Source organism: Hydra viridissima, unplaced genomic scaffold (assembly GCF_058129835.1).
Source record: "Hydra viridissima isolate aposymbiotic clone 2 unplaced genomic scaffold, HvirCarnegie_v1 scaffold_2, whole genome shotgun sequence".
In the NCBI taxonomy this organism is placed as follows: Eukaryota; Metazoa; Cnidaria; class Hydrozoa; order Anthoathecata; family Hydridae; genus Hydra; species Hydra viridissima.
In genome coordinates, this window is record NW_028324301.1 from 8,661,513 (window position 1) to 8,681,709 (window position 20,197).

The 20,197-nt window shown below is 29.6% G+C and overlaps 1 protein-coding gene, 1 long non-coding RNA gene and 1 other non-coding gene across 3 annotated transcripts; all 3 read right to left on the reverse strand.

Moving 5' to 3' along the window:
• Positions 1 to 51: 51 nt before the first annotated feature.
• LOC145193603 (26S proteasome non-ATPase regulatory subunit 13-like) lies at positions 52 to 9,385 on the reverse strand. The gene is made up of 16 exons (XM_090079196.1): positions 9,252 to 9,385; positions 9,067 to 9,145; positions 7,372 to 7,406; positions 7,093 to 7,148; positions 6,316 to 6,359; positions 5,875 to 5,961; positions 5,659 to 5,754; positions 5,459 to 5,534; positions 3,927 to 4,006; positions 3,736 to 3,814; positions 3,612 to 3,658; positions 3,337 to 3,399; positions 3,138 to 3,218; positions 2,976 to 3,021; positions 2,763 to 2,833; positions 52 to 181 (listed from the first exon to the last, which is right to left on the reverse strand). Exons 1-16 carry the CDS (start codon positions 9,341 to 9,343, stop codon positions 83 to 85), a joined length of 1,131 nt encoding a protein of 376 aa, XP_089935322.1. The 5' UTR covers positions 9,344 to 9,385; the 3' UTR covers positions 52 to 82.
• A 4,933-nt stretch (positions 9,386 to 14,318) lies between these two features.
• LOC149891776 (uncharacterized) lies at positions 14,319 to 18,066 on the reverse strand. Its single transcript, XR_016450114.1, has 3 exons — positions 17,637 to 18,066; positions 15,604 to 16,192; positions 14,319 to 15,492 (listed from the first exon to the last, which is right to left on the reverse strand). It is a non-coding gene; the product is annotated as an uncharacterized LOC149891776 (long non-coding RNA).
• Positions 18,067 to 19,606: 1,540 nt separating this feature from the next.
• On the reverse strand, positions 19,607 to 19,678 carry Trnag-ucc (transfer RNA glycine (anticodon UCC)). The gene has a single exon. It is a non-coding gene; the product is annotated as a tRNA-Gly (tRNA).
• Between the last annotated feature and the right edge of the window lie 519 nt (positions 19,679 to 20,197).

The window sequence follows — 20,197 nt, forward strand, 5'->3', positions numbered from 1 at the left end:
CGAAAAAGGAACATTTTTTATATTATCTTAAATATTAAAACAACACACAAGACTTTCAGTATCAATAAATACAAAAATAACGTCAGTTCACCAATAATTCTGGAGCTTGAGTTTCTACTAAAACAACAGAGTTTTTTACTTTTTCGCTCCAACTGCCAAGTAAGTCGCGCAAAGTTCGTATCTAAAAAAATTATATCAATAAAAGAAATGAACGCTAAAAAACAACATTTTAACAAGCAAAGAAGATTTTGACTAATGTTGCTTAAAGAAACGAAACTTGAGTACCATCGTTGGTAAAGCGTTGTTTAATGCATGTTTTTCGCAAAGCTAACCTTTCCTTCTCGTAGTGATTAAAAATGTTCAAACCTGTTCCCAAGAAACACAAGCTTGTTCCTAAGAATAATTTTAAGGGGTGATTTTACAAAGAGTTCAGCGCCCAGAAAATGTATTTTTTTTGAAGTCACCCATGGTCTTTCGTAAGAGATATTCAAATTTCATAGTGACAAACAGTGTTTAAAGCGAGGCAAAATAGGGCGGGATACCACTCAAAATTTTTCAAAAGCTGCAAACCATCTCACTTACTTTATTATTTGAAAAAATTAAAGTCTTAAGAGATTTCTGCAATTATTTTTAACATTCGTCAAAGGATGCTGATAATGGTAACTAATTGACAGAGCAAAATCTCAAACCAAAATTCGAATTTTCATATTCGAATTAAAACAAAAATTTTGTTTTTGTTTTATTTAAAAAATTTTTTATTCTCAAAAACATAATTCTCGAATATTTACAACTAGAGCTGCTAAATAATTGGGATAATGCTCCATGTCAATAAGCGGTCATTTTTTACATCTGGCAAAGAAGATAATTAATGAAGATATGAAGCAAGATTTGCTTTGTTATTCTCATCAGTATTTTCATTAGTCGTAACTATTACAAATAGCACAAAAGAGAGATAACAAAACAGTGCAAGAATCTGCCCTCTTAAAAGAAATAGTGAATACTGATAAAAAAGTTATATATTATAATACTTAAATTTGTATATAAGTATTGTATTGCATGTATCAGACACGGGTAAACGAGTAACTGAAACTGATACAGATGTATGAGAGTAATGTGTCACAACAGAACAGAGTATTGGCTTTCAAATGGAATTATTAAAGCTGTATAAATATACTTTCAAATATTTTTTTTCGTTACAGATCTACATAAGTTGTGCATAAAGTTATATAGCTGATTGAGCTTTCTAAAATTCTATACAACTGACTATTAGAACTTGAATACACATGTTTGTAATTCATAAAAATGGTGATCAAATATAATTGCGAGAATAAATCGGATTTCTTGTTACATAAAAAACTAGTGCAACAGAAAACAATCATTTGTTTAACTCTGTTGAACAGTTTTTTTAATAATAAGAATAAAAAAGATCATCGCATCGTTACGAACGAAACGAACTTCGAAAGCTTTAGAAATTTTTTCAAAGCTGCTTTTCAAAATATGTAGATTTTTCGATGTTCAAAAAATTTAATCGAACATCAAAAAATTTTAAGGAAGTTAACGGAGTTAATTAAAATGGACTTTACATGCGCAAAAATTTCCGAACACATAATATACATTGATGCATTAGGACGTTCAAAGACGCAATTACGAATAATAGCGCTTTGAATTTTTACATTTAGTTCATATTAGTTCGTAGGAGCATAAACAAGAATCAGAATACGAAAATTCGAAATCGTGAGAGTAATAAAATTCTCAAAGGGAGGAAAATCTTTTCGTGAAATTGCTTCACTACTATCGGCACGTAAATCCACCATGGATGGTATTATTGTAAAATACCGTGGTGGATATGTTTTAAAAGATCGTCCAAGTAGTTGAAGACAAGAAAAACATCTAAAAAAGTATACCGTATCATTAAACGCAAATTAACTGCGAATGTCAAGAAAACTGCAGCCAAAATTGCACGCGAGCTAAAGGATGAAAACCTAACAAATGCTAGTCGTGGTATAGTGATATGTGGGACTTTTTAACCGCATAGGTACAAGGATAATTTAGAAAAAAATTTGTTATCATATGCTGAAGAAACAATGCTGGAAAAAAATGGAGATTTTAGCAAGATAATGACCCCAAAAATACATCCAACCTATTAAACCAGTGGTTTTCTCTATCAAGTGCGAGAGTTGCTCATCTCAATCATTGGACTTGAACCTAATAGAGCAGTTATAGGAAACGCTAGATCGTCAAGTTCGAAAGCATAGATATTCAAATAGAGCCGTATTATTCAAATTATTGAAGGAAGAGTAGGATAAAATTCCACTTGCATGTATTAATCGATTGAGTCAATGCCACACCGTTGTGCATTGACTCAATCGATTAATACATGCAAGTGTATAATACATGCAAGTGTATATTAATACATGCAAGTGTAAAAATCAAAATTGTAATATTAAATTCATTCGCAAACATAAGTAGTATTCATTTGTTTCCTATACCTCATACTAAAATCTCATAATAGTTATAAATCATTATCTTTTTTTTTGGTATGGTATGTTATGTATGCGTATAAATGTATATTATAACATCTGCAGTGTTTGTACATATCGTAAATAAAGATATAATATATATACAGTCACGTTTTAGCCAATTTATAAAACAAGACCCTTCAACATTTAATCTTGTGTAAATGCAACCTTGCAAAACTAATCAATTTTTTCCAATCAGTTTCTTTCATCAAAGTAGTAGTAACTTTAGTATACATTATTTACCTGATTTGTATCTAATACTCTAGGTTGAACCCAAGTCACATGAACAACTTCGTCAACTTGATCGATAAAACCTAAATGTACCACATAAATAAAGGAGAAAATCCAAATGCCATGCTTTAAAAAAACACTAGATCTTAATTAGTAAAATGTGTAAATTTCATGAACTAAAATTTTTTTATAATAATAATAAAAAAAAAGATAAAATAAAAGGACCTTTGATCAGTCCAAGTGATAGAGCCTTCATAACAAGCAATTCAACCTATTTGTTAAAAGACTTTGAAATCATAACACTATTTGAAACTATTACAGTCATTTGCTGCACTTATTTCTTATAACCAATACAAAGGACAAATAAATGTTAATAATTAACAATACCTCTCCTTTTGGAAGATGTGATTCTTGGGAAATGAGATAAAAAGAGAAGCTTCGATCAGTAGATTTTCTCTTAAATGTTAGCTAGAACAAAAAGAATGAGCATTTAAAATATTTTATAAAACAATTAAAACACTGAAAATCTAAAGAAAGATTTATCTTTTGATTTTCTAATCAAAACTTAAAGAATAATCCAGAAAACCTCCATCAAACTCAACAATGTAATCTTTTGAAGCAGAGCATTTTCATTTACAGCAAGATCGGGCTATAAGTAAAAAATCAATCAAGATCATGATCAACATCTCTACAATTATCATAATCCTCAATTACACAGCTTTTTAGTAAAGTGGTGTGAAATGCATATGTGCAAAAACATATAAAATAAGTGTGAAATAAATATTCAACAAATTTGTATACTGAATAAACAAATAGTTTATTTATATCATTACAAAATAGTTAAAACAAAAAAAAACTAACTTGCATACTCCAAAGAGGTTTCATATCAAGAAATTTTTGGATATTACCTAGAATAAAAGAAAAAAGGTAGCAATAAATCTAAAACAACTGTTGAAATAATGAAAGCAAAAGAGAAAACTCCTACCACTGTTAAAAGCAAACAAAACATCAATAAGCCAAGCATACTCTGTTTTTTTTAAATACTGGAGCACTTCATGTGCCAACTAAATATAAAATCTAATTTTAACATCATTTCATTTATAGAAGAATAAAAAATAAAACTAAGTCAACAAAGCATTTTTAAGGAGTTAAATAACTAGAAACACCAATAATTACCAACTCTCCAAAATTGTACACTTCATTTCCAAGTAATGCAGCTAATGAAAGATTGAAAGCTCGCTGTTGCAAATCTTTCTCTAAAAAATGTAACAACAAAAATATAATCAAAAATCATACTTTTACACTGTTTCCTCTATTGTAATTTTTAGCAAATAACTAAACAAGCACTTTAGCAAAGCCTCATTAAAAACAATTATCATGGTGTCCTGTATCTGTGGTGTTTGGTAATTTTATATAGCGAACTGTGTTCTTAAAACTGGCAAACCTGAAATTTTAATACCTTTCACATTTAAGTTATAACAACTTTACATGCTATGAATAACATAACAAAATATAAAGACTTTTTAGAACAGATGAGATAGGAGGACATAGAAATAAGAGCATGCTGAAACACTAAAGGTTGTAGCATTCTTATTTAAATATTTAATCACAATTTGTAAATATGACAGGAATGTTAAGAAAAACAACTAAAAAGTAAAAATAAATTCTTTATATTTTAAAACTTATCCCAAGAGCTTGGAATCACCTGCAATACTTTGAAGCACTTACAAAGAGGTCTTCAAATGTTCCCATAAAAGATCTAATTAGTATAGGGGCTAAAACTGATGAATTGTCAAGCACGACAAAACTATTGTGTCTATATTCAAGAGAAGTCCATAGAATTTTTGAAGAAAGAATTTTCAGAAATATGGAGTTTTGTTAGCCGCCACATTTCTCTGATCTGACTGCTTTAGATTTCCTTTTATGGGAATATTTAAAATAGCAAATTTTTTTCAATTAGCCCTGAACTGAAGGACAATATTTGCATAGCTCTTTTTATGATACATAAAACGATGATCATCATGATCATGATCATGATGATGATCATGATCATGATGATGATCATGATCATGATGATGATCATGATCATGATGATGATCATGATCATGATGATGATCATGATCATGATGATGATCATGATCATGATGATGATCATGATCATGATGATGATCATGATCATGATCATGATGATGATCATGATCATGATCATGATCATGATGATGATCATGATCATGATGATGATCATGATCATAATGATGATGATGATCATGATCATCATCATAATGATGATGATGATCATGATGATGATGATGATGATGATCATAATGATCATCATGATCATGATCATAATGATGATGATGATGATGATGATGATGATGATCATGATCATCATGATCATCATCATGATCATCATCATGATCATGATCATGATCATGATCATCATGATCATCATGATCATCATGATCATCATCATCATCATGATCATCATCATGATCATCATCATCATCATCATCATCATCATCATCATCATCATCATCATCATCATCATCATCATCATCATTATGATGGTAATAGTAAAAATAACACCAGTAAAAATAATGATAATAATTAGTAATAATATATTGCTTTTAATTTTAAGTACATTTACAAAATGCTCTTACAAACACTGTATATATAATGAATTTTTAAGTTATATAAGTAATATCTACCTTCAAGGGCTAAGATTTCCATACATCCTAAAAACCTCAAAGCATCTCGATAATACTCATTGAATTGTCCAGTAATCTAAAATTTGTTTTATCAGTCTACTATTGACATGTTGAAACCATTTTTCAAAATTATGAGTTATTAAACCTCACATCTTTTTAATTATAAGGAAAACATAGCATACTGTCTAAAAAAGATTTACCTTACTATAAGTACTTGACAAATCATAGAAACGACCATGAACTGTGGTTATGCCATCTAAGGTATCTAGTAATTTTTGAGCTTCCTTTATTATTGTCTGAAATATGAAAGTATCACTCTCTCAAGTACTCTTTTGGGTATCAGTTTTTGATTTTCAACCAAATAGTCAAATAGAAAAAACAACAAATGTATTGCATATCTTTTCAAAAATTCTTACTTTAGTCTCTTCTAATTTATTTGCTTTGAGATGAAGAAGCCCAATAGAAGTTAAACAAAGAATATTTGCTTCTTTTGTATTTTTAACCTAAGATGAAAGAGTTTAATAAAGTGATTGGAAAATTCCATAAAAACAGCTGTATGTGTACACATTTCCAAAAAACCTTAACAAAAAGTTGTACATATATACATACATATGTACAGCTGTTATTATGGCTTTTTAAAAACAAAATCATTTAATCTTTAAAGGAAGTTTAACAGAGGATACTAAACTATTTGTTTCAAAAATAGAATAAACAATAGTAATAATAAAATTTATCATATTATAATTAAAAACTTTTAAAAATATACTCAAATTTTCTAACATCAGTTAAATACAGCTACTGCATGCAGCACATGTTTTATAAATTTGATATGTAACAGTAGAGTAAAATAAGAATACCTTATCTTGTGTTTTTGTGAATAACTCGATTGCTTTATCATAGTCTTAAAAAGAAAAATAATAACTTTCAAATACTGAAATGTCAATGGATTTCTTAAAACAAACAAAAACATTTTGAGTTTCACATAAAAGTGAAACTTTATATTTTATAGATTTGATGAATCATTCAGTTTCAAATCATTCAATTCAAAGCATTCACTCAGAATTACTTTGAGTACTTACCACCTAAAATACTGCAAGGTTGCAGAAAGATAGAAATTGATGTAGCCTAATAATATTTTGATTTATGATTACTTTACTTTTTATTTAGTATTTATCATTTATTTTCATTTGATACTTTAAATGATCATTCAACATTAACTTTTTTGTATATATATATAAAAATGTTTTCTAGCTAAAGATTTGACTTCAACACATTTTCAACAACCCTTTAACAGTTTTCTCTGATACATTCATGACCTTGATCATTACCATCATAATCTTGAGGGTGTTCCTCTTGTTGCATGCCTTAACCTTCACCTTGCCTTTCTAAATATACTAAACATCTTCACAATTTTGCCAGAGGTCAAAAATATTTTACCTGTGTCAAGGGCCTTCTTTAATTACAAACAACTTTTCTTTTACATTTTTAAATAACAATTAATGCAAGAAACAAAGAAATATAATAGTTATAGTAATTATTATATCAATCCACCTAATTGAATAATAACAATGATGGGTAAGGTAATGCATGTGGTAACAAAGAAACTGATAATTTAAGTTTGTAAATATTTTTACCTGTGACTTCTTGGGATATTATTATAATAATTTCAACAAGAGAAAGATGGTTGATCCTAAATTTAAAAAAAATTGATATTTAAGGTAAAACTTTACTACTAACTAGAAGTAGCCAACTCAAAAAATCAGTTTTTCAATTTACATGTGTAATGCTTTAAACAACCCATTGCTGCCCACCCCTAAACTTTTATAAAAATGCACAATACATTCAGTAAGTTTCTTGCACAGGGCCAATCGGCCTATCCCAACATGATGGAATTAAATGTTAAAAAAATAAACCTGTGTTCAAAGTCTGACAAGAAGTTTTCATACATCTATAAAAAAAAAAAAAAAAAAAAAAAAAAAAAAAAAAAGCAATTAAAATGAAATATATGGACTGACAAAAAAATTAACTTATAACAAAATACAAACCATGTATATGAAATTATATTATTTTAATCAAAATTTTTCTGAAAATGATTGAAGAAATATCTCAAAAACTGATGGCAGCTTGAGTGATTTTAATATTTGTATAAATAAATATAAAATCACTAAAGCTGCCATAAGTTTTTGAGTAAATGAAATAATGCTGCTATTGTAACTGCTGCTTGGATTGATAAAGGGTTAGTTAGAGAAGATAACAAATTAGCTATTAAGCACAATAAAGGAAAGAGAACTCAAGAAAAAAAAAAGTTCTTTTTGAAGGCCATATAAACACTTCATTAATAGGTGAAGGTTTATCAAGAAAAGCCCAGCTAAAATAACGCTTGTTTTAATGAGATGTATTATTTTATGCTGCAAGAATTCACTCAAAACATGGTAGAATTGCAAATAAAGTACAAAAGTGGGTGCTGTAAAATTTAAAACAAATTCAAAATAAAAAGACAAGCTCATCTGTGTTCAAAGTAAAAAAAAAATCATACCCTCATAGATTACAGAATTTAAGAGCAACTCCACTACACACGGAAAATACTTTTTTTTAGTTTAAGTATTTATTTCAGTTAATAATACAGCAAGGTCTGCATAGTTATGGTATAAAAGGATGCATTGCCACAAAAAAAAAACATTACTATGCAAACAAAACAAAGTTAAAAAATTGAATTGGGCAAAAATACATAAAGATTGGACAACTGAACAATTGTCTAAATTGTTGTCCACAGATGAATTGAAGTTTGAAATTTTTGGAGAACAATGTCAACAATATGTTTAATGCTTGATTGGCAAATACATGATCAATCAATGTGTTATTCCAACAGTCAAGCATGGTGAAGAGTTTTTCAAAGTTGGAAATCTGTGCAAAGTAAAAGGATTATAGACCAAAAATGTACCACAAAATTCTCCAAAAATAAGCTTTTTTGAGTGGGAAACAGCTTGTGGGTTGCAGATTTGTTTTTCAGCAGGACAATGATCCTAAGCACAAATATAGCCAGAATTACATTTCAACTAAAGTAAAGCAAGAACTAAAATATATGGAATGGCCTCATCAATCTCCTTATTGTAAACTGATCAAGCTATGAGTTGGACAGAAACCTGAGGAAAATACGATCAACCATCACAAAACAACTTGCACATTTCTAAAAACTTGTTTGAATAAAACTACAATGGAATCAATGGATAGATGAATTGCAGAAATGCCCAGAGTATGTGCTGCTGTTATTCAGACAAAAGGGAGGTATTTTAAAGAATCAAAAATATAAGCAAAATCTTCAAAAGTTTTGAAAGAATCAATGTTTTTTGTTTCAATAATGATTAGTTTTTTACAAATAATCCTAGCAAAATACAATAATTAATGAAAATCTTAATATTTATTACATTTAGTTAAACTTGTAAAGTAAACATAAACTTTTGACTGGTTATATATATATATATATATATATATATATATATATATATATATATATATATATATATATATATATATATATATATATGTATATGTATATATATATATATATAACCAGTCAAAAATCAGGATGTATATAAAAATTAAAGTACCTCTATAAGCCCTTTATTTGTTTTGAAATAATCATCTTTGATAAATGAAAGAAGTTCTATTGTTAACTCATGCCATAGTCTGAATTTAGATATTTTATCATAATATTTTTGACAGCAATAATGTTGAAATAAGATAAATAATTTTAAGAAAGATAAATAATTTTAAATGTATAATGTTAGGAAACCTTTTTTCGTAAAGTTGTTGTAGTAGACTCCATCTATCACCAAGTACACTTGTTGAAGACATACGCATGATATATCCTTTCACATCAATCATTTTTTCTCAAAACTTTTATATTACAGATTTATAAACAGCTATAAACATTTTATATATATATATATATATATATATATATATATATATATATATATATATATATATATATATATATATATATTCAGTGGGGTGCAAAAAAAAAAAAACCACGGTAACAATTTTTCTTGATTTTAAGTATGAAATGTATAATCAAGCAAAACAAAAACAAAAAAAAAATTGATTTTGGCAGTGAAAAATTCAGAACAAAAGAGGTATGTTCACATATACAATAATATTTATATAAATAAAATCTTTGAAAATACGGATTAATGTAGGCACTTTTAATATATTAGGAAACAGCTAATATAGAAACTGGATGAATTATTGAAACTACTGACCAAGGAGAGTCTCATAGAAGCATTGGAAAAAGTTTTAAATAAGAAAACTCACATAATAGTAGAAATATAAACACACTGGTAAAACTGAAAAGCCTATTGGATCAGGGAGAAAGCCTAAAACCTCAAAAAAAGAAGATCGCTACATTCTTAATGCCATCAAAAAAGATCATAAAATCATATGTTCTGAGATAAAACTAGATTTGAACCGTACTAATATCTCAAAGTGTACAATGTCTCGTCAAATAAAAGCATCAGGGGAACTTTTTTCTGGAAAGCAAATAAAAAAACCATTTGTTAGTGAAATCAATCACAAAAAAAAGATTAAAGTGGTGCATTGAGCACAAAAATTGGACATATGAACAATGGGCTAAAGTTTGTCTTGTTTTGGTTGATCTCACTGTTGGAAATTAGTTGGGGAAAAATTTAACCCTCAAACATGCAAAACAACTATTAAATATGACAAAAAGATTAATGTTTAGGGTTGTTTTAGTGCACACAAAGTTGGAAAACTTTACCAGATGAAAGGCACTGTAGAGCAGCTTTTGTATCACAAAATCTTAGTTAATCAACTTGAACCAAATCTAAAAGAACTTTTTCCTATGGTGACTACATCTTTTAACAGGATAATAATTCCAAACACACAGCACGATTGAATAAAAGATATCTAGAATCTAAATTGATACCAGTTATGTCTTGGCTAGCACAGTCTCCTGATTTAAATCCAATAGAAAATCTTTGGTCTATATTGGATAAAAAATTGAAAGATTCTAGGACAACAAATGATAATGAACTGTTTCAAATTCTTCTTGTTGGTGGAATACTTTGCCAAATGACATATTAAAAAGACTTGTAGATAGTATGCCTTCTAGAGGCAAAGAAGTCATAAAAACAAAGGGTGGCAAATTAAGTACTAGAACAGCTAAAACTTGAAAAATACTTCACAAACCCTTATTTATTTTTATCATATGTAATATACAATAATATCATATACATTTCTATCAAAATTGTCTTATATTAGTTTAAATTTATAAATTTAAGACATTTTTTGTTAGTTTTTTTTTAATTAAAAAATTAAGTGTGGCTTTGTGTGTGTGTGTGTGTGTGTGTGTGTGTGTGTGTGTGTGTGTGTGTGTGTGTGTGTGTGTGTGTGTGTGTATGTGTGTGTGTGTGTGTGTGTGTGTAACGAAGAACCCTTTTTTATGTGTATGTTTGTTTGTGTTTATATACAACATTTTTGTTATAGTTATAAGTGTATGAGATCACTTTTACAACTTAAGTTCTTTTAAAAGTAATCGTTATTATTTTAACTTACTAAAATGTTATTGCACTAATGCGGTACATTTTACACGTTTCTCTCCGATTCACATACACACAGGAGCAAAAATATTGCTAAAAAACATAGTCATCATTATCTTCCTTTTAGGATAAATTTATAATTTACGTATGGGTATCTCGGGATCTTAGTTTTGCTGCTACTTTCTTTACTTGGCTCTTGACAGTCCGCTTTATTTTATTTTTTTAGCGATTCCAATCTTGTTTTCCACTTCCATTTTGCTAATTTCCTAACGATATTAATGATATTAATATTAAAGACATCAATGATATTAATAATATATTATTGATTATATGTTAATATATATAATTGCTCCTATCAAAATTGCTATGCAAGTAAAGAATTCCGGAAATAAATTTAGAATAAGACTCTACAGTAAACAAGAAAACAATGCTCGTACTTCTACGTAAATAGATTTTTCGAAATTATTTTAATTGTGAAAAAATCATATTCCAGGAATAAACAAATTATTGGCTTTGAAATTTAAGTTAACTCTTTTAACTACAATTTATGTTGCAAGTATTAATTTTTTTCTCATTACTCCTTTTTTTTACCCATCGAATTTTATTAAAAAATTGAAATGAATATCTTTTAGATTTTTATCTAAATTTGTTCAAGCACTTTTACAGTGTGGAAGAAGAAGACAGTAGTTCAAAATAAAATATTCAATTAGGGCGATCTAAAAATTAATTAAATATTTCAGAGCATCTTGTGTGAACTTTTCATCATTTTTGTTAGATGACTACACCATTTCAATCGCTTATATGGAACTTCCAGAATTTTTATAGGCGTTTTTTTATAATATCGAGCTAACGGTAGTTTCAGAATATTTTAGGAATTTGTTAGCACTATTTACACTCTCCGATAATCATGAATTTAGAAAAGAAAAAGATGGTAAAACTTTTTATCTTTGTGAAACAAACCATTAACCTATTACTAAGTTACAAAACTGTTCTAAACTAAGTACAGTATACAACTTTATGTAACTTTTTTTTTTCGTTTTTCTTCCTCGCATTTTCTCCTTGACTAAGATATTTTTTCTCTCATCCGGATTGTCTAAAAGCGTTGCAGCCTTTTGACAATTTTCTGAGGTAGTAATTTTTTGTAATCAGTCAAAATATTACTATCTTCACTAGACATGTAAATATCTGCACTAGACGTTGATACTCAATAGAAGTTGCATAGACACACAACTTACCTCAAGTCACCCAAAATTGGGAGCCCTTGGTCGTGGTTTTTTCAACGTTGTATTGCATCAACCTAAAAAGAAAATGGAAGATTTTTTACTTTATAATTGCACTAATCTGATCAAATTATAAGTGTTTTAATCTTTCACTACCAACTCACTGTAAACCTTATTAGATATTTGGAAATTTAAAGTTAAGTTCAAAAAATACTTTAAAAAAATAAGTTTTTTTTCTAGTTGAAGTATGTTGTACAATCCTTTTAATAATGAAAGAAAGTTTACTATTGGCTGGATCTTTTCATTTGGTGAGCAATTATATAAATTTCATTTTCTGAAAATTACTCAACTAGTGTTGAAAGTTGGTATTTTTTGTAGTGCCACAGGTAGGCACATTTCTCATGCACTGGTTTAGAAGAAAAAGATAAGTAACCATGTTTTACCTGTGAGCTATGCATAGACTGAATAAAGTTTAAAACCTACTTCTTGTTCCATTTTCTCCTTAGAATGGGGAAAAAGGTACTTTTTCAAAAATTTTTAAATGTTGAATATACATTTTTTTATATTTTGTCAGATAGTAGTTCGTATTCGAACTACTATCTGACAATGGAAGAAACCAATAGCATTAAACTAAAAATATATATATTCTCCGTAAAAAAAACAACTATTTTTGTCAGTTTTTTGATGGTTTTTCCTTAAGTACTTCATTATGCTCCATGCGCTTACAAAGAGGTCTTCAAACTTTTTCATACAAGGTCTAATTATAATAGGAGCTAAAGCCAAAAGATTGTCATACACTGCTAAAAAGGCACGTTGTTTCGGTGAAATAGACAGTAGTTATTAACAAGCTTAGAATTCTTGTTAAACTCTAGGAAAATATTGCTCAGGAAATTCGAATGATAAACAGATCCACTTTGCCAGCAGTTATAGAGAGTACCGTTGAAAGAGTTCGCCTTTGTTGAGAAGAAAACGGAGGTCATCTATCTTTCATATTTTTTGTAAATATTTATTAAAGTGATAACAAGAGATCACGGTTATCATGAAATCCAATATTGCGAACCTAGCTGACCCAAGAATGCCACTTATATGGGGTGATAGTGTACACATACCAGTGTCACCTTGTGCAAATTTTAAAATCTTTTAGGTACGTCTGCAGGAAAAAAATGACTTTGAAGTTACAAAAATGGAAAAAATTTACCTTCTTTTTTGACATAGCAAAACTGCTATAAAATCCATACCATTAGTCATAGATCAATAAAATTTGGTGGCAATTCAGCCTATGCCAATACCAAGATTTAGGTAAAGTTTTATTCCAATCCCTGCAGTATAACAAAAGTTAGAGTAGTTTTAGTGTTGATTTTTTGTTGATTTTTTTACTAACAGTGCAAAACTTTTCTGATTATGGCCTATTACAAGCCCCCAGGCCATAATGTGGGTAACACATGTGCTCTAGTTGAATATACCAACAACATTATAAAATAAGGATTTTCATGTTCTTACCAAAATTTTTGGTTTAGGGGGTCAAAACTATTGTTCTTGATTGAGCTCTATTTACAGCATATGCACCTTTTTCTATATAAAACCTTATATAATAGTGCTATTAGTGCCCCATAAGCATTCTTTTAACTAAACCACTACCTTAGAAGTTAGTTGAGACATTTTTACAGATTTTTTGATGAGAATTATAAAAAATCTTGACATTTTTTACTCTAGTAACTTTGCGCTTATTCTACACATGGATTTAGCCCTGAAGATTTGTGAGCAAAGCAAAGAAACGTGTCAAAAACCTTTTGCATGTGATTTTTAACTGGTCAACATGTATTGTGTGTTAAAAAACCCATTTCATACATAAAATCAGCTAAAAATGCCTAGAATTTCCTTAGTGCTTTGTTTTCAAAATCATTATCAAATGTACAAACTGTAAAGTTCAATAAATTTACACTAACAGTGAATTAATTTCTAAAATTTATTCAATTCTATTCATTTCTTGTGAAATCTTGACACTCTTTAATTTATTTAACATGACATTTAAAGCACTGGTAAGTTTATTATTCTTAAATGGCACTAAACTTTGACATAAGATTGGCACAAGTTTTAACTATTTTTTTTGAAATTGACTATAATTCATCATATAGGGTTACTTATGAGCTTAAATTCTCTTCTAACAAGTAATATTAATCCATTAAAATGAAGCTGAATGGATGAAAATTTTTGATAATTTTCTAAAGGAGTTTGCTATTCAAATCCACAAGACAACTGAACAGCCTTCTTTGTATTTATTGTTGGTTTTATCTCTCTTGTATCATGACCAATGCAGGTGAAAATCTTGAGTGCGGTCTCAACAGCTTGTTCACTGAATTGTCCTAAGGGCAATTATTTCATGTTTACAAAGTACTTGATGTGGTGGAATACTGTGTGGATTTTGGGCGTGATGCTTCCAAGTTGGATTGCAAAATATATGGCTTTAAATTGATCAATCTTGAAAGAAAAATCCTTTTCTAGTATATTTCTAAAACATGAATTCACAAGCAAATTAAACTTTTTTGAAAGCTTCAATGACAGCTCTGCAGGCAAGGTTCTTTGAGTCAATATCACACTAACAACAAGGAAGCATGCTTGACTGTGTTTGAAGTCCACAAATAATGCTGGCAACTTTCATGTCACATGCAATAATCATGGATGAGTGACCAGACCTTTTGAGTATTAGAATGAGTTTCTGGCAAATCTTCAGAGACTGCCACAAGAATTTGTCTTTTCACACTTGCTACTTTTGCTGCTCTGGAACTCAAAAGTCCAGAGCAGCAAAAGTCGAACTCACCGCCTTTGAGGTGGTGAGTTCGATTTATCTTGTTCTGTGGAACTCTCAATAAATAACACTGACACAAAACTTGAGGAAACCTTTGCCTCCATCAATGCCTAATTTAACAAAGTAGCCACCTGGAGTTTCTCTATATTGAATGATTTGATTAACCAGAACAGACAAATCTTTGCAATGAACAACAACATGGGTTGTCACAACCATTGGAATCACTGGTTTTTAAGTCTGTAAAAGTAAAAAACTCCTTCAGTTGTTGACCAGCCATTTGAAAATTGACATAAAAGTTGGGCTCAATCAACTTCCTGTCTGATGACTAATGAACAGTTTTCACTAATTTTTTGATCCCATTGTCGGAGAGGCCAGTGTTAATTTGTACATTGATGAGGTCTTGGGTTGTCAAAGTTGATGTGGCAGAATTTAATCTTGCTGCACTTGACCCTATAGAAAATTTGCATTCATTACCTCCAGCAAACAAAAATTACAAAAACTTTTTATAACTAATCACTTACAAAATTATAATATTGTAATTAATTTTTGCTGATACTGTACCTGGAGTAACAGGAAGTGGATGACCTCCAGATGCTTTTGCCAAATGAATTGTGGCTCTTGGCGATGCTACCTTATTTTCATCACTTTGGCATCTAATGAAACCAACTTCTGTATATTTTCCCTGAACTTTAGCTGTGAACAATGTGGTAATCCCTTACCTAATTGGCTGAGGCAGGTACTGTATTTCACAGCTGGCATTTGACTCACTTTCATTTTTTCACAAGGTTCACAAGGCTTTTTCTTGAAACCTAGACTGGCCAATTTTGCAAATCTAGCAGTCACAGACATGACTACGTGTTTTAGCTCTGACTCTGATAGATTTGAAATCAAACAACTTTGGCAAAGCAACATCCTTGCCTTCCTCTTTCGTCTTATGGCAGTTCTGCATGATTTACAAAGACCTTGAGGCACACAAGAGTCACATATATTAAGATTTGTCTGGTAAATGCGACAAACTCTTTTAGCCTGAAAAGCAGTCATCTGTCGGCCATATTTTTGAAGGCAGAGTATGCAGACACACTTTCTGTTCTGCTCATGGTTTCTTGCCTGATTTGGCATCTTAAGGAGTCAGTGGATTGTAGCTGTGTACCTAAACAAATTTAGCCATAATATGAAATTGAAGAACATGATTGACAAATATTAAGATTCCTGGCAATGTTATTTCATTATTAACATTACTAGCGGACTCTCTGTAATGTCATTGTAAGAGATGCCTAGATTTTTTTTGATTGGATTTCAAGATTATGATAATCTTTAGAATCCTGCCATCTTTAATAGTTTGAATTTAACACAATAACATATACGTCACATTGACTCAAGCAGGTGTATTTCAAATAAATAACATACTGCTGCAAGTAGAGCTACATATATACCTAAATCAATCCTATTACTTCAGCCTAACAATTTCTATATTATAAAAATGTAATGCAAAATTTTTTACCACATACAACGATTTTCAAGTGAAAGGTTTAACAATTTTGGATATTTCTACAAACGTTTCATTTCAGTGCTACAAAAACAAAGTTTTGTTGTGATTTTAAGTTTTTATGATATGTACGTCACAGCGTACAAAACCAAACCAAAAATCATGTTAATCATGTACGCTCTTATTCACTTGATGATGGGTTGATATTGTTAATTCCTCTTTTGCAAAATCCTTTTTTTTTTCTAATCATTGTTAAAACAAAAATGGATCAAGACTAAAATTAAAACACTTAAAACTTTGAAACTAAATTTAAGTATATATAATGATAGAGAAGAAAAAAATATTCATTTTAAGAATAATAAACTGACCAGTGCTTTAAATGTCATGTTAAATAAATTAAAGAGTGTCAAGATTTCACAAGAAATGAATAGAATTGAATAAATTTTAGAAATTAATTCACTGTTAGTGTAAATTTATTGAACTTTACAGTTTGTACATTTGATAATGATTTTGAAAACAAAGCACTAAGGAAATTCTAGGCATTTTTAGCTGATTTTATGTATGAAATGGGTTTTTTAACACACAATACATGTTGACCAGTTAAAAATCACATGCAAAAGGTTTTTGACACGTTTCTTTGCTTTGCTCACAAATCTTCAGGGCTAAATCCATGTGTAGAATAAGCGCAAAGTTACTAGAGTAAAAAATGTCAAGATTTTTTATAATTCTCATCAAAAAATCTGTAAAAATGTCTCAACTAACTTCTAAGGTAGTGGTTTAGTTAAAAGAATGCTTATGGGGCACTAATAGCACTATTATATAAGGTTTTATATAGAAAAAGGTGCATATGCTGTAAATAGAGCTCAATCAAGAACAATAGTTTTGACCCCCTAAACCAAAAATTTTGGTAAGAACATGAAAATCCTTATTTTATAATGTTGTTGGTATATTCAACTAGAGCACATGTGTTACCCACATTATGGCCTGGGGGCTTGTAATAGGCCATAATCAGAAAAGTTTTGCACTGTTAGTAAAAAAATCAACAAAAAATCAACACTAAAACTACTCTAACTTTTGTTATACTGCAGGGATTGGAATAAAACTTTACCTAAATCTTGGTATTGGCATAGGCTGAATTGCCACCAAATTTTATTGATCTATGACTAATGGTATGGATTTTATAGCAGTTTTGCTATGTCAAAAAAGAAGGTAAATTTTTTCCATTTTTGTAACTTCAAAGTCATTTTTTTCCTGCAGACGTACCTAAAAGATTTTAAAATTTGCACAAGGTGACACTGGTATGTGTACACTATCACCCCATATAAGTGGCATTCTTGGGTCAGCTAGGTTCGCAATATTGGATTTCATGATAACCGTGAGATATTCATAATTTATCATGTACATATAATGTTTTACATAAATATAATGTTTTAATGCTACTTTCAGTATTGTTTTTTGGTATGATATGTTTGAAAACAAGTTCCATGATAGAGAGGTACTAAACAAAATTTGCAAATATATCGAGTATCACTCCTCTTATTGTTTGCAGTACATACTGGATATCTTTTGCCCGGGTATTTTTCTTGAACATGTAGTCACATATTCCCTAACAATCGTCCTGGTGGATTTTAATAAGGAGTACGTCTAGTACTAGTAAAAGGCCGAGGTTGTGCACCCTCCGCTACATCTTCTGCTTCAGAATTATCACTATCTCATGTTTTTGCAATTTCCAGTAAAAAAAACTTGATATTATATTTTGGCTGTAGGGTTTAACTTTTTGTATAAGGTGTATGAATTGAACAGCCCACAATTTATCATCCAAAACACCACTTTTTTGACTACTTGATTGTTTTATGGAGTATTGAATAATAAGACAAGTACTGATCTGCTCTACCATACCTTTCATGAAAGCATTATATTTGTCAATACAAACAGACTTTGTTTTTATAGTACCAATTCGATGTTTTTTCAACAGTGCTAGCGTCATGAATTGTTAAAATTATATGAACGAGTCGTATATCTTTCCATAAAAGAAGCAAAATCTCACCCTTTTTTCTAAATGTCATTTCATTTCGTTTTAATCTTAGTTCCTCTGATTTCAGATCAGATGGCATGCCCCTATTTACTCGAATGGTTCCACATGATCTTACTTCTTTCTTCAATAAATCTTCAGCAATTTTCACACTATTATAATAATTATCTTGGTACACGTGGTACCATTGATCAAGATACGGCTTAGACAAGATTGTTTCTTCTAAATTTCTCCTTTGTCCTGAATATATTTTAATATATCCAATATATCCAGTAGTCTTTTTACACTCGACGCGAACGAGAACACCATATTTTAAAATCTTGTCTAGATTATATGTCCGAAATCTTAGTCTTTTGCGATAGGGAATGATAGCTTCCTCTCAAGATATTTCTTGAGTTAAATTTTTTTTGTAAAATAATCTACGACAGGTCTAATTTTGAAGAGTTTATCTTCGGAATTATTTTGCAATGCATTATTATTGAAATGAAGTGATTGTAAAATTTGGTCAAGTCTGTTCCTGCTCATAAGTTTTGAAAATATCGGAGTTTCCAAAAATAGATCAGTAGACCTATAATCTTTTCTTACAAGTGGCATAACAATAATAAAAGCCAAAAATCTGATTTCCTCATTTTCTACATCTACCCATTTTACAGTTTTTCTATTTACTTTCATTTTGATGTCGATATAAGTTGGTTTCACGAGAAAGCATTTCAAAAAAATGATTTCCAAAAAACAAATTTACAACTTCATTAATACTTGAACGATTAGCCGGAAATTATTTTACTCCTGAGTTTCCGAATTCTCCAAGAGAGGAATGTTGCCTCGCTTAGACCATAGACTTGTTTCATTATGTTTTTTCTTTTGACGGACAATAGAAAAGAAATCATCACTGTCATTGTAATCACTATCATCAATTATGCTATTTCCACTATCAACATCACTTTCTACATCTGAAAGCGCGTCTGCAAAAAGATCTATTCTAAAGATTCAAAGGAGTTGTCTTCCTATCTTCCGTCCCGTCTTCAAAGTATTACGAGAATAAAATTTGCGTCAGCCGGGAATCGAACCCGGATCTATTGCTTGGAAGGCAACAATGCTAACCGTTACACCACCGACGCACATAATTATTTCAACTATTTAAATTATAAATATTTTATTCTCCTTTATAAATTTGATCAATTTTATTTTGGAGTAAGCATGGGAATTTCGGCCTTCGAAATCGACGAAATTAAACGAAATTCGTGTTTCAATTTCGGATCGAAATTGAGAACGAAATTTCGATTTTTTGGATTGTTTAATTTCGCGAAAAAATTTCGTATAATTTCGGGTCATTGAAAGTAACGAAATTGACACGAAATTAAACAAGTTTTAATTTCGAAATTCGTGAATTTGTAATGTTTAAAAATTTCGTCTTTCGAAATTCAATATAAATTTCGATACGAAATTGAAACACGAATTTCGTTTAATTTCGAAGGCCGAAATTCCCATGCTTATTTTGGAGTATTGTTAAAAAATGCATAAAAAATTTTTTCCCTAACAAAGGAAAAATAAAATGAAAGATGTACACTATTGTCAATATTTAATCGAATTACAGCATGTTTCAAAGCATTCGATGTTTTATTTACAAACTAGGTAAA

What these genes read in the sequence shown, in the direction of transcription:
- LOC145193603 (XM_090079196.1), bottom strand. Translation starts at nt 9,343, where the DNA reads ATGATTGATGTGAAAGGATATATCATGCGTATGTCTTCAACAAGTGTA. An exon ending in TTGTCAGACTTTGAACACAG is followed by an intron (nt 7,149 to 7,371) that starts GTTTATTTTTTT and finishes TTTTAAATTTAG; the next exon opens with GATCAACCATCTTTCTCTTG. An exon ending in TTTGTTTGCTTTTAACAGTG is followed by an intron (nt 3,659 to 3,735) that starts GTAGGAGTTTTC and finishes CTTTTATTCTAG; the next exon opens with GTAATATCCAAAAATTTCTT.